The 13,025-nt window shown below is 39.2% G+C and overlaps 2 protein-coding genes across 4 annotated transcripts in view; one reads left to right on the top strand and one right to left on the bottom strand.

Moving 5' to 3' along the window:
* Rgk3 (Rad, Gem/Kir family member 3) overlaps positions 1-6,844 on the bottom strand; it is an 88,999-nt gene extending 82,155 nt beyond the window's left edge. The window contains exon 1 of one of the 2 annotated variants that reach the window (XM_087357317.1): positions 5,572-6,844. In XM_087357317.1, the coding sequence (XP_087213443.1) occupies positions 5,572-6,070 (499 nt within the window). In that variant the 5' untranslated portion in view covers positions 6,071-6,844. The remainder of the gene's footprint in view (positions 1-5,571) is intronic. The other variant, XM_022072209.2, reaches the window with a different exon arrangement.
* Positions 1-13,025, top strand: part of LOC110833750 (nuclear receptor coactivator protein neosin) — a 122,594-nt gene that overhangs the window by 71,562 nt on the left and 38,007 nt on the right. The window lies entirely within an intron of this gene.

The following is a 13,025-nucleotide window of genomic DNA, read 5'->3' as shown; positions in this document are numbered from 1 at the left end:
TGGCAGAAATTAGATTTACCGGTGACCAAGATGAGCAATTGGTAGAATTAGTAGCAGAAAACCGACCACTGACCACCGACAGAAAGGTCCTTCTTCGCGTCTGGTCTTGAATATTGAACTCGTAGGTTTTCTTTGTTTCTTTCGCAACACATCATCATCTTCTTCTTCTTCTTCTTCTTCGAGTAGCCTTTTTAGAAGAATTTTTGTACTCATTTTTCACAGAATATGTGCACGTATGTCTCAACAAAACAAAGAAAACAAACACTTTGCCGAATGTCTCGGTCGTCACCTCAAAAGTGTGTGGCGACAAGCTGCGATGTGTCCGTCTCCCGTCTCTGTCGCTTGTCTCTGTCGCGTGCAGCCAAATTGTACCTTTATGCTCAATCTTTGAGCCTGGAGTCGAATTCAGAAACTATGAAATAAGATGCAGGAACGCTAACTGGGCTTTATATTATATATATTTATATATATATATTAACGTAACGCGAAGCTCTGAATTTTTTAACATTTCTTTTAGCGAAGTATCACGTTCTCACGGGTTTGTTCTGGGTTGTGACGCCGTGTTGACTCGAATGACTGAAGATGGAGACAGTATGCTTCTCTCTGAAATGATGATATAATCTTAACTAGTCAACATGATGTCACATCCGAGAACAACAACATAGTTGATGTTGAAGATTTCTGTCTTCTGGGTTATTGCGCTGTGTAGTCTGGTCGATGTTAACCAACGTTTCAGAGGTCATACTGCCTCCGTCATCAGGGCGATATTCATGAATATCGCCCTGATGACGGAGGCAGTATGACCTCTGAAACGTTGGTTAACATCGACCAGACTACACAGCGCAATAACCCAGAAGACAGAAATCTTCATATTCACCGCTGTGAGAACCTCAAGTCTTACATAGTTGATGTTACTTGCAGATTGATTCTTAAAATTAATTCCACTAAAGCTGTGGGTAATCTGTCACAGAAATTCAGATCCTGGCTGAACACAAAGTCAACATCCAACATTACAGCAGACTTACGTATAATTGTTATTGTAGAACAGATCGTGTTCCCTACATTTCTAATGCTAACAAGAAAGGGTTAGCATGTCATTCGGGATTACATAAGAGAGGTGCATTTGGATCACACATGACATCTGTCTGTCTGTCTGCCTGCCTGCTTACCTGCTAACTACATCTGAATTGAGAGGAAATAGTTGCAGGGTAGGACGATACCCGGAGCTTACACAAAGCTTTTAACGGTGCAAACTTCGACTAAATCGATGGCGCAGACTCTTTTCAAAGCTCATAGAAATTACCCGCCTTTTACGGAACCCTAAGGTTAATTACCGTTTTCGAAGAAACTCGTTTATGGACTCTGTTCTGAACTAGATGGATCTAGTCCAGACTATCAGGTTTAAACTTTGCTTTTGTCGTTCCTAAGAAAACACGACAAATTATAAAAAAAGTCAGTGTTTTTTTATAAAATCTGTTTTGTCAAGTTTCTTCCAAATCGGTCCAGTATTTAAAGGCTGTTATTCCCTATTTACTGAAGTACGTGAAATATAGGAATTTTCGAATTTATTTTTGCATTGTACCTAAAAACAGTTTTTCTCTTCAACCGGAGAGGCGAATAGCCGATCAGTGTGGTATTACTTATTCAGTATGAAACTTAGTCGATCTGTCGGATATATACGTGAGATTATTTGTGTTTTCCCCCAGGCTGTAACAGCAAATTATGGAACACAGTTTCTGAATATACCACGACATAACATTCGTGGTCATCTTTCTCCTTCGACACCATACAAACACCACAGTTGAAACACGGTCAATGTAACCTAAGAAACGCTAAGTAAAACGAAGTTTCACAGCGCTGATCATTTACTTATGCATTAACGTAGGACTATAAACACGATAATATTTCTTAATTCACCGCTCGTGTCGTTTGATTGCCACGTTACACTGACAGCAGACTGCAGGGCGTTAGAACGAGCTCTCGCAATAAACAGATCGTAAGTCATAGCCCACATGAAAAGGTCATTTATATTGGGTCTATAATGAAACATTGTAGCATTCTGTTGCTAGATAAGGTAGCGTTGAAGGAACACGATGACATGTCATAAAGAGCCCGTATGATTATCCTTAGAAGACAATTTTATTTAACTCAGATAAATATTAATACTTACCATTCTGTGAACGAGGTATCTCCCTTAGGAACATTGACTTTTGGTCTGAATTTATGATGTGTTCCACTTGTTTTAACGATAAGAACCCCTTAATTTTGTCAACGGAGAGTATTTATGCGTTTGTTATGCTTTTCAGAATAACTAGCTGTTAGTTCCATAAAAATGATTAAACAGTTGATCTTAAGTGATGAAGACGTGTTATGTATTGTCTGACGTGGGAATTGAATTTGAAGTATTGTTTCTATTACAATTCTGTTGTAAAGTTTTAAACATCTCGACACTTCTAACATTTTGAGCTGTTTATCATTGGGGTAAGGATAATTAACTTTTTAACCAGACTACACGACGTGAAAACCCAGAAGTCAGCCATCTTCGGACTCACCGCCGTGAAAACCTCAAATCCTAAGGAATTTCCCTTGTTCGAATTCAAAATATGTGCCACATATCCAAAGATTTTTAGTGTGGTATACCTAGTTCCTCTTAGTTTCCAACAGAGAAAGTGTTGTAGTACTACATCCAAATAAGCCACAACCATGCATCAATTGACGCTACATAAACCGACCAACTGTTCCAGGAGTAAAAATTAACGAAAATATGCAACCACCGTCGACATCCCAAATAGGTATGAAAATGATTCATGTCATTTGTAGTCTGTAGACCGCGATCTGGTTTCGCCATCTCATGAGCTGCTGGCATTGCTTTGTATTCCAGCGTGCTCCACAACAGAAGCCACTATGTTCTAATTATACGTCGAGGGGCTTCCCCCCCACACAGTGCTTCCCAGTCCTACACCGGGAAGTTCACTCAGCGTCAAACATATATTATATTTAGATGATTTACAAAATCCGTTGCTTTCTTTAACCTTCTGAATCAAACACCAAACCTGGGAATTTATCATTATTTTTTTATATATTTCGACGTATACTGGAGTACGCTTATATACTAGCAAACCCGTTTGTATTTGTTTTACGACGTTATAAGTAGTTCTAGGTTTTTAATTAATAATAAATTGGAAACTATGTGGAAGGAAGTGGTCGTGGCATAATTTAATGCACTATCCGGAAAAACCTGCAAAACAATGAGAATCTTTAGTCAAAATAACCGGTCTCCGAGTGAGATTTTAACTTAGGACCTACCGAAATCACTTGGTCGCGACGTTCGGTAAAACTGTTTCTTCTTCGCCCGGGTTCTTAAAATAAATAGCATTCAACCAGTGGAGTTCCATATTTGTTATGACAATCTTGCAGATACATATTCTCTTTAACTATCTTTCTACACATTGTCGCCGCATAGTAATCGATTTATTCGTTGAACTTTTACCAAGCAACCAAATATGGTAAACATACATCATTGAAGACATTATAACACGAAGTGGAGAGAAAGTCTAGTTGTGAGACCTGGATTTAGATGGGAGTAACCTATATCAAAACGGGTCTTAAATACGATATAAGGGCGTGAACTGTATTTATGTGACTCTGGATAATGACTAGTGGCGAGCTATTGTATACACAGCAATAAACCTTTTGGTTTCTTAATATGCGGAGGCGAATGTCTGTCAGCGTCTCAAGAAAACAGACATCTGTCCTATGGTCTTGACATGACTAACGGAGGGAATATGTAACTTAATGTGAGATCCGAACTAAGGTAAATGATATGTACACCTCATTTCTAGAAAGCTCGTTCTCTTCCGTGTGATGAACCGGTCTCGAATCTAAGACCTTCTACACGTCAACCCTTCCTCTCCTATGTCATCAACTGTGTCGTCACGAAAGACAAACTTGATGGAGCTTCGTTGATTTTAACCCAGTACGGTTGCTAAGCTACGTCGTTACTTACCGATACACTTCTGCATGTAAGGGAACGGAAATATTACCGTCGTGTATTTGCTTAACGAAAGTTACATACGGAAATGTCAAGACATTTCAACGAAAACCCGTTACTTCTGTGTACCTAATAACTTAGGCTTGTCTTAAAACAACAAACACTTTATATAGATCTACTGTGTTATTTCTGTACCACATTTTAACATTTTTATTTTGGTAAACAGCTTACACGTTTTACTTGGTGTGTTTGGAAAAAGAAATCGAAACCACCTGTTAGTTTCGTCATATCTGCCGTCCTTTAGCACGTAACAGCCCAAGCTCTGAAACTCAAAATGGTGGACGGACACTAAACTTAGTCCTGACATTTTTACTTTATTTTATTTTACTTCGGATTGCCATGTTTTGTTGACCTCTTTCACTACGGCATGGTGTGTCCTTAAGCTGTGGTTAGAGAGTTCACTTGTTTTTAAGTTATTTAACTACACTGCCAGTGGCTTAGAATATATATCGCCCTACGATATAATAATTAATGAACAATGATTAAATTAATTAATAATTGGAAAGAACACAAGAAGAGAGGCCATGGCCTAATTTAAGGCAATTCTGACAGTTGCCTGGTGGTACAGCAGAAAAACATGAAAATCCGGATTGCGGACCGAGAATTTAACCCGGGACCTTCCGAATACGAAGCGGCGACGTTCGTTGAAGGCCTGCAGATGCGGAAGATGGCTGCAAAGATAATGAATAAGCAGACGGGGACAGCCGGCAAGGAGAGATTTTTCCACCGTGTGAGTTTCAGCGGGGCGCAAACGATTCGCTGTAAAAATCGGAACGTCATAAAATGAAACAGTGCCTCGGATTTGGCGGGCTTTTGTGAACACGGTAATGAAACGCCCGGTTTTATAAAAGGCTATATTTCTTGAATAGCTGAGTGACTATCAGCTTCTCAAAAAGGTCTGTGCTCCATAGAGCTAGTTAGTTAATTAGTTACTTTCATCTTATGGTCGTAAAGTAACAAGACATTAGGCAGTTTTTTAAACTTAAAATATGCCCCTTAATGTATTAATGCAGATATATACATTATCATATACACATGAATTAAATTTACTTTGTTTAAATGCTTATAGGGTGTAAATGCGAGTACATTTCTAGGCTTGTGTTGCTAATTCTTCAATAAAAGTTAATTTATTACATATGCACGTGTATCAGTAAAATAGTCAAATTATTTTCCGCCTTGTACGAAATCTGTACACGTCTCTCATTGGTTCGATAAAAACATTAACGTAACGAGATCATCTGTTCGAAGTGCACCTTCCTAAGCATCGTATAACCTTCTGCGATCATCTGCCGTGTGACTGGTATTTAGTTCGACTTTGGTAATACTGCAGACAGAAAAACTTTTCAGCCGTAACTTCTTCTTATTTAATTTGATATTGCTATAATACTTAAGATGTAGCAATCCGTTGCAAATCACAACAAGGTTTATGTCCCTGAAAAACACCTCGACGAAGGATTTGTGGGAAATTGTGGTTTCGGGGGACTTCGACCGCACGGGCAGAGCAACATTTCTGTACTTACCTTTTGACGTGAAGCTGAAAGACCGTAATCTGTAGGACTCTTCGTCTTCGTCCTCGGGACAGACCCCTGTGTTGTTCGGGACGTCTAGGAAGGCGGTAGATTTTCTGGGGTGCGACTGATGCAGCGACCGGCGGGTGGAGCCTTTCCGCCGCATGCCCGGACTCGCATCCGGCGTGGCTATCGTGGGTATGTCGGCGTGCAGTCGCGGCTCGCTAGTACCTGAACGCATGGTTCCCGATTCTGCGGCCGCTGCGGCGGCAACTGCCCGGCGACGCACCGAACGACCGCCCGGCACTCGCGCGCTCTGAGAACGTGAGGCCGGCCTACGCCTGCGACCGCTCGGTGTTCCTGAACATTCGGGTGTACAAGTTCCCGTTACTTGGGGTGGCGTCCCGGCAGCAGCCGCAGCCATGGCCTCCATGCTGGAGAACCCCGGGGCACATATAGAAGCTGATCGCCCCTTACTCTGGTGTACGGACAGGAGCACGTCGTCCGCCATGACGCCAGATCACGACTGAACTGAGCGCTCAGCTAGCTGCAGCGAGACGCGAATGCAGCGGCGCTCACGTGGGGCCCCACTGCTGCGCGCTGCTGGCCTTCTTCGTCTTCGTCTTCCTTCTTTCTTACTACCTTCCACCGTAACCTGTCTCTTCCTGTATTTCTTTCTTGTTCCCTATTCTTCTTCATTACTCTTTTCGTTATTCTTTGTTCTCCCTTTTCTTGTTCTTTAGCTTCTTTCCTTCTTTCTTACTTTCGTTTATTCTTGCTTTCTTTCCTTCTGTCTTCCTCTTTATCTGTCTCTTTCGCCCTCTCTTCCTCTCCTTTTCATTCTATTCCTGTTTTTAACTCGTACTTCGTTTATTTTATCCTCCTCTTCCGCTGCTTTTCATTTTCTGTCCGCGATTTCAGTGGACCTTCGACAGACAGACAGCCGATGTGCTGTAAACTGCACCGTGTTTAAGTTTATCTGCAGCTATAGTTTGAAATACGTATAGTAACTGTGTTATTGTTAAGTGATAATACAGGATATTTAAGTATCGATAAAATCGAACCTACAGCACCACGAGTGCCCCAGTCCCAGGTGCCCTTGATACAGGCGTTTTCGAGGGCAGCCAGGTGCATGATCTAATTAAGTGTCACGGTGTCTGGAAGTCACGAGGTCTAATCTGTCCCTTTTATTTATTTTATACGTAAGAATCAAACCCGACTAGAACAAACCGTGAGAAATCTGTGGATGGCGCAGTGCAGCGTCCACGTGGCACCCTTCAATGTGCCTCTGTCTGTTCTCATCTCATGTTTCCCAGTTTCGCGTATCCTTCTGTGGGCCGACCGGAGTGGTGTGCTAACAATTGCCAGGCACTCTACTATTCCTGATGTCTTTTCTTACTTTTTCAAAGTGAGTGCCGAAATTTAACTTCGAGCAACGAATTATGTTATTTACATGATAGCTTCATTAAAAAAGTAATTTACAAACTCGTAAAATGTTTAACTTACTTAACTTATTTAAAAAAATTATTTTGCAGGCGATTGAATAGTAATATTTAATAAAGTATTCGGTAGGATCTGAGTTTACCTCGGCGGTGATTCCGAAGATGGCTGTCTTCTGTGTTGTAGCGCTGTATATTCCGGTATAAGTATACCAAGGTTTTAGAGGTCCTTGCTGCCTTCATCATCAGGGCGCCCTGATGAAACGTTGGTAAACTTCTACCAGATTACACAGCGCAACAATAAAAAAAACCAGCCATTTTAAATAACCATTACTTTTTTTGGATGATATTTTGAATTAATTATTGTGGAATATATTCTGCTTATATTTAATTGACACTGCAAATATTGCCGAAGAGTAAGATATTTAGAGGATGTTTTTCGTTGAACGTAATGGCTGGATTGACTTTATGTTGCCATCTTATAAAATTTATCCTGTAATAAACACGAGGTACCTGAACTAGAACATTTCTGAATCTCTGATAATATATTCTGGCCTGTGCCAACCCTCTTTTTTTTTTTACTATTGCCACTATAAATGCTATTATTTCATTTTACGAAGATTTTAGAGAATACCAGTTTTTCTAAAACATCGAAGAGCTTTGTTATTGTCATTTTATTAAAGGCTTCTCGTGATAAATCAAAGCCGTGTATTAATTTAAACTCCCACATGTCTGATCTAATAAGTGAAGTTTTGCATGGGATCGGTTTCATGACAGAATCGCCACATTGGTGTGGCGGGCTGGATGAAATGCAATACACCATCCGTGTCCTCAGACTCGAACCTTCTGCCGGCTATCCACTTGGTATACGTCATGTGTGTACTCCAGACCCCGAGGTTAAGCCTTCTAAACACTTCCATAAACCGAAATGAGAATTGAACAAGCCATTTGAAAAGCTAATGTTTTTGTTTAATTTATTTCCTTCAGGAATTTGTATTAGATATTTCTTCCACAGCTCTTCATTTTTTTCACTACTCATGCTTTAACTAGCTATACTATAACCCGTGAATTTTGACGGTAATAGACTTTTGTGTTGAACAGTGATATTATTTATTGCAGTATTATCTCTGTAAATGACAAAGTAAAAAATTATAAATTGTTTTTCATGAAGTAACATCTTCCACGGGTGCTGACGCTAGATTCTTACCAAACAAAATCGACCGCCTGACCCCACCATAGACTCCAATATAGCCTCATTTGCATTTATTGTTACTAGAATCGTCACCTTCGGAATTTAATTTCGAATTGTTTCGCATCGTACGAACAGTACACTCCTACATCCAAGCTTGACGGACAGTGGCTATTATATTACGAGTGGCTTCCATACATTTTAATTTAAACTACAGACGTCGTTAAAGAAATCTAGAATAAATCAATTGAGGGAGAGGCGCACTCCAGCATTTAATACCATGATAATGGAGGTAGTATGTACCTCTGGAACGTAGATCGACTTCTACTAGACCACATGGCGCGATATCCGAGACACTGTGTGGAACCATACATTTTGGTACTGACAAACGTAGTTAACAAATAGCTATTACAATATGCCTTCACAAAAACATAATTTGCTTTCTCGTCGTATTTATTTTAATATCCATCATATTAAAGAATGCCCCAAATATATTTTCGATTTCAGTGGGTTCTGTACTATTTTGTCACGTGTAGGCTTTTTACGGTCAGAATATGAAAGTTTAAATTTTAATTTCGTTTGACTTAAGTTTATATTACACTGAGAGGGACAAAAATATAATTCTCTCCCCTCCTCCTGTCTTGTCTTAGGCAGTTGCAAGTCCGATGCCAAATTTCATTGAAGTTCTTCAGTATGCGGAAGGATTGGCTGTTGGACGCTTCAGATGTCACCCACACTTCCTGAACTCTTTTCTTGCACAAAAGAAACAAATGAAGAGACAAATGGCAGTGTAATTATAACCTGCTTCTACAGTCGAATGGTGCACTGACCGAGACTGTAAACAAGAGTCACCTCCGACAACAAGTACGTAACTTTGTGAGTTTGTCATTAGTCCACTCCACACCCTCACAATCTATTTACCAAGACCCATTTTATTATCTTCCTTATACCCCTGGATATTCCATGCGTTTTAGTCCTTTCTGAATTTAAATCTAAAAATGTGTATGCGTTTCTCATCTGTCCCATGCGTACTGCATACTTTTCCCATTATCATGCTAATAGGTTACTGTTAATCCCTAAAGTAAAGTAAAGTAAAGTTTGTCCCGCTATACGCCATGTAGGCGCTTGGGGTGAGTGGAGGTATAGCTCATCTCTTCCTTGACCTCGGCACTAGATGGGGGTGAGTGGTCAGCATCACGCCCCGGACGGCTTTACCCCCGGGAAAGGACCCCGGTACCCATTGTAGAGGAGGCTGGGTGGGCCCCAGAGCCGGTCTGGACGCAGAGGCTAGAGGAAAAATCCTCTGCCCCCGTCGGGGATCGAACCCCGGCCGTCCAGCCCGTAGCTAGTCACTATACTGACTGAGCTATCCCGGCTCATACTGTTAATCCCTATAATATTAAAATAATAATAAAAAACGGTACAAACAATATGAATATTTTACGAATAATATTAATAAGAACATTAACACCAATAATAGTAATAGTAATATCAATAATTATAATATTACTTTTTTAAAAGCAAAGAATAAGATTTTTGTGTGACAGCTGAACGGAGCTCCGCGTAGGTTATTCAAGATGACCGCAACTCTGCCCTGTTCTGATTGACGACACTGCAGCCTAAATCTCTAATCTCTGCATTGGGTATCAACTTTCGTGCAAGTGAGAGAAATAGGTGTTAGTCTCATAGCAGGTTGACTTGTATTCAAGGAACAAACATTTTATTTCTTTGCGAAATCGGTTTTTCTGAAGATTTAGACTGAACGACAGGTTAGACATATTTACATATTTACTGATTCGTTCGTAGCAAATACACGTCTTCTAACGACTCACATTGAAGGAACATACATAAATTCGATTAAGGATAATTACTTTTTTTTTATTATTTGTTTATTCATTTTCTTTGCTGACTGTATTTTATTTTATCTTATTTTGTGGTATTAATTTTATAAGTTCGTTCTGTTTTGTTTTATTTAGTATTTTTAATTGAATAATTTACTTAGGTATATTTACTTTATTACTGATTATTATTTTGTAATAAATTAACATTGATATTTATATATTTAGTTTATTGTTTGTTTGATTTTGTATTTGTAATGTTTTATTTTTATTATTATAGAAATTAATGTTATTATTGTATTATATTTCATCCTTTTCTGTTGTTTAGTGCTTGACTGTTATTGGCCTTATCTGGCTGTTGTCAAGCACTTAAATAAATTAATTGAATTAATTGAATTGAATTATTATTCAGTTCATTGTTTGTTTGCTTTTGTTTTGTAATGTTTGTATTGTTGTTTAGTGCTTGGCTGTTATTGGCCTTTTTGGCTGTTGTCAAGCACTTTAATAAATGAATTGAATTGAATTGAAATTGAATTGAATTATGATCCTAGTACACAGCGAAATTCGCATTCACATAAATGTTGGGGAGGAACATGAGACGGTTCGCTTCTGACCTTTGGGACGTGAGTGGATTTAAGGAGGCTTTCTTGCCCTGATAGATGTAGCTACTCTGCGGAAATAAAGGCAGAATGGAGGAAAGGGGAAAAGAAACACACAAAAACAGAGAGAATGAAAGGCGAGACATTGGAAGAGAATAACGACTGCAAAAGAATACAAGTGAATAAGGTAGTATATTTGCGTCATATTGTGAATTAGGTTAATATTTTAATATTTTCCGTCAAATCACAATTTTAATAAGATAATAAAATATAAAATATTTAAAATATCATTTCACGTTCCTCATCGAATGATCGAGTTACAAATTGGAACGTCTCTTACGACATGTTTCGGTTATATTTAACCGTCCTCAGGTATAAATTAGATTGGTAAATTTAAAACTCGAATTACAATCATTTACAATGTCATGCAGTTTATTGAAGATGTTCTTATCAGATTACTCTTATATATTATAAGGAAGGTATTGTTTTTTTTTCGTTCTAATATATAAGAGTAATCTGATAAGAACATCTTCAATAAACTGCATGACATTGTAAATGATTGTAATTCGAGTTTTAAATTTACCAATCTAATTTATACCTGAGGACGGTTAAATATAACCGAAACATGTCGTAAGAGACGTTCCAATTTGTAAACCGATCATTCGATGAGGAACGTGAAATGATATTTTAAATATTTTATATTTTATTATCTTATTAAAATTGTGATTTGACGGAAAATATTAAAATATTAATACAAGTGAAATCAAGGTAAAGTGGAAAGAAGGAATAAAGAATCGACGATTGATTAAAAGATACTAATAAAATAAAAAGAAATGGATGAAGAAGAGAAGGTAAGTTGGGCGAAGTATGAATGAAAGGAAGAAGTTACAAAAGAGTTAGCGTGTGGAACCAATTTCCGCGACTTCACATTTGTGATTGTTCCTGTCAAGTTGCTGCCGGACACAGAATCTTCTTTTGTTTGATGAAGACAACTTCAGGTGCGCGTTTGTTCTGTGCGTGCGGTCTGATTCCGTCGTGGATTCGAACGTGTAACATCAAATTTCGCGCCGTTGCTATGTTCTTAATATCTGACATGTACGAGTAAACAATATTTTATGTAGACTTCGTAAGTATGTTTATCAATCTCCATACCAATTTGCATAAGCTTACCTCAAACGCCTCATTACTTGTAGCTATCAAAGTAAAAGATAATATACATTATGAGCAGATACCATGTTGTTTTCCCTTTCATTGTACTAAGCAATCTTCTCAACAAAAGTTGCATACTTTCAGAAACACTTCAGGAACCTACGATAAAGGTCTTTTAATTAAATGGCGCTCGTACCACTCCTACTTCGAATGTTAGCACGGCAGCCATTTTGAGATTATTGATGATAGAAAGTTTTACAATGTATTATGATAAGATCGAACGTCACGGCCGAGTGGTTATTTTTTTTTTTATTTGTAGTGTTCTGTCTGAGGACAGGTCCATATGAACAGGATCCTTCCATCCTTTTCTCGGACTGGGACCTGTTCATATACGTTCTTGGCAGATGATCCAGAAGTGGTTTGCCATTGCCTTCTTCTGTGTGTGAATGGAGTAATTGTTGGGATGCCACGGAGAAACCGGGGAAGCCCCCGGAGGAAAACTCCGTGTTGCCTAGACCACGGCCTTGCCCAACACAAGTTATAAATTCGGGCACCGCCGGGAATCGAACCCGAGACCCCAGGATTACAAGGCCAGCGTTCTAACCGCTAGACCACCGTGGCGGCTTGCCGAGTGGTTAGCACTCCTTATTTATATTCTGGAACTCGTGGGTTAAAATCTACGCCCCATGACCGACTATACGGCCTGAGCAAGAAATGTCCCGTCTTTTGTGGAACCAGATTCAATGCCGCGTTCACAACAGCTCACCAAACGATCTGATCACTACATTAGTCTATCGACTAGAGGCTCCTCACCTTGGAGACCTGCTGCGGATATGGGTACGAACCAGCGCGACACCTCCGCGTAGCCCTCTCCCGGATTTTCAAGGTCCGAGGTGACTAGTTTAGATTATAATTCTCCCAATATGCAGTTTGTCTATCGTCTTTTTACTATATTTAAGGTTCATTCTAGCGTCCTATTCTATTTACACAACGACACGGGAAGGCAGTAGTGACTTTAATATTTCACATTTCGCTTCACATCGTTTCAGAATTTCTTCTATGTAAAGAGTCACTCTTGAACCTTAAAATAGGTTATGAAATCTTGCTACCACAATTTTCTTGAGTCAACTGTTCTTGAAGTTTTTCCAACCTTCATTTGACACAGCGTATATTTTGCAGTTGTTGTAGAATCGTAAAATAATGTAACGGAAATCACTAAACAAACCGCAGACACTGTGTAACTTAACAGGGG

Source organism: Zootermopsis nevadensis, unplaced genomic scaffold (assembly GCF_977971745.1).
Source record: "Zootermopsis nevadensis isolate Lab colony 2312 unplaced genomic scaffold, Znev_1.0 Znev_ptg000028l, whole genome shotgun sequence".
Taxonomy (NCBI): domain Eukaryota; kingdom Metazoa; phylum Arthropoda; class Insecta; order Blattodea; family Termopsidae; genus Zootermopsis; species Zootermopsis nevadensis.
The sequence above is the reverse complement of the archived record's forward strand: the minus strand, read 5'-3'. Positions and strand labels throughout refer to the sequence as shown.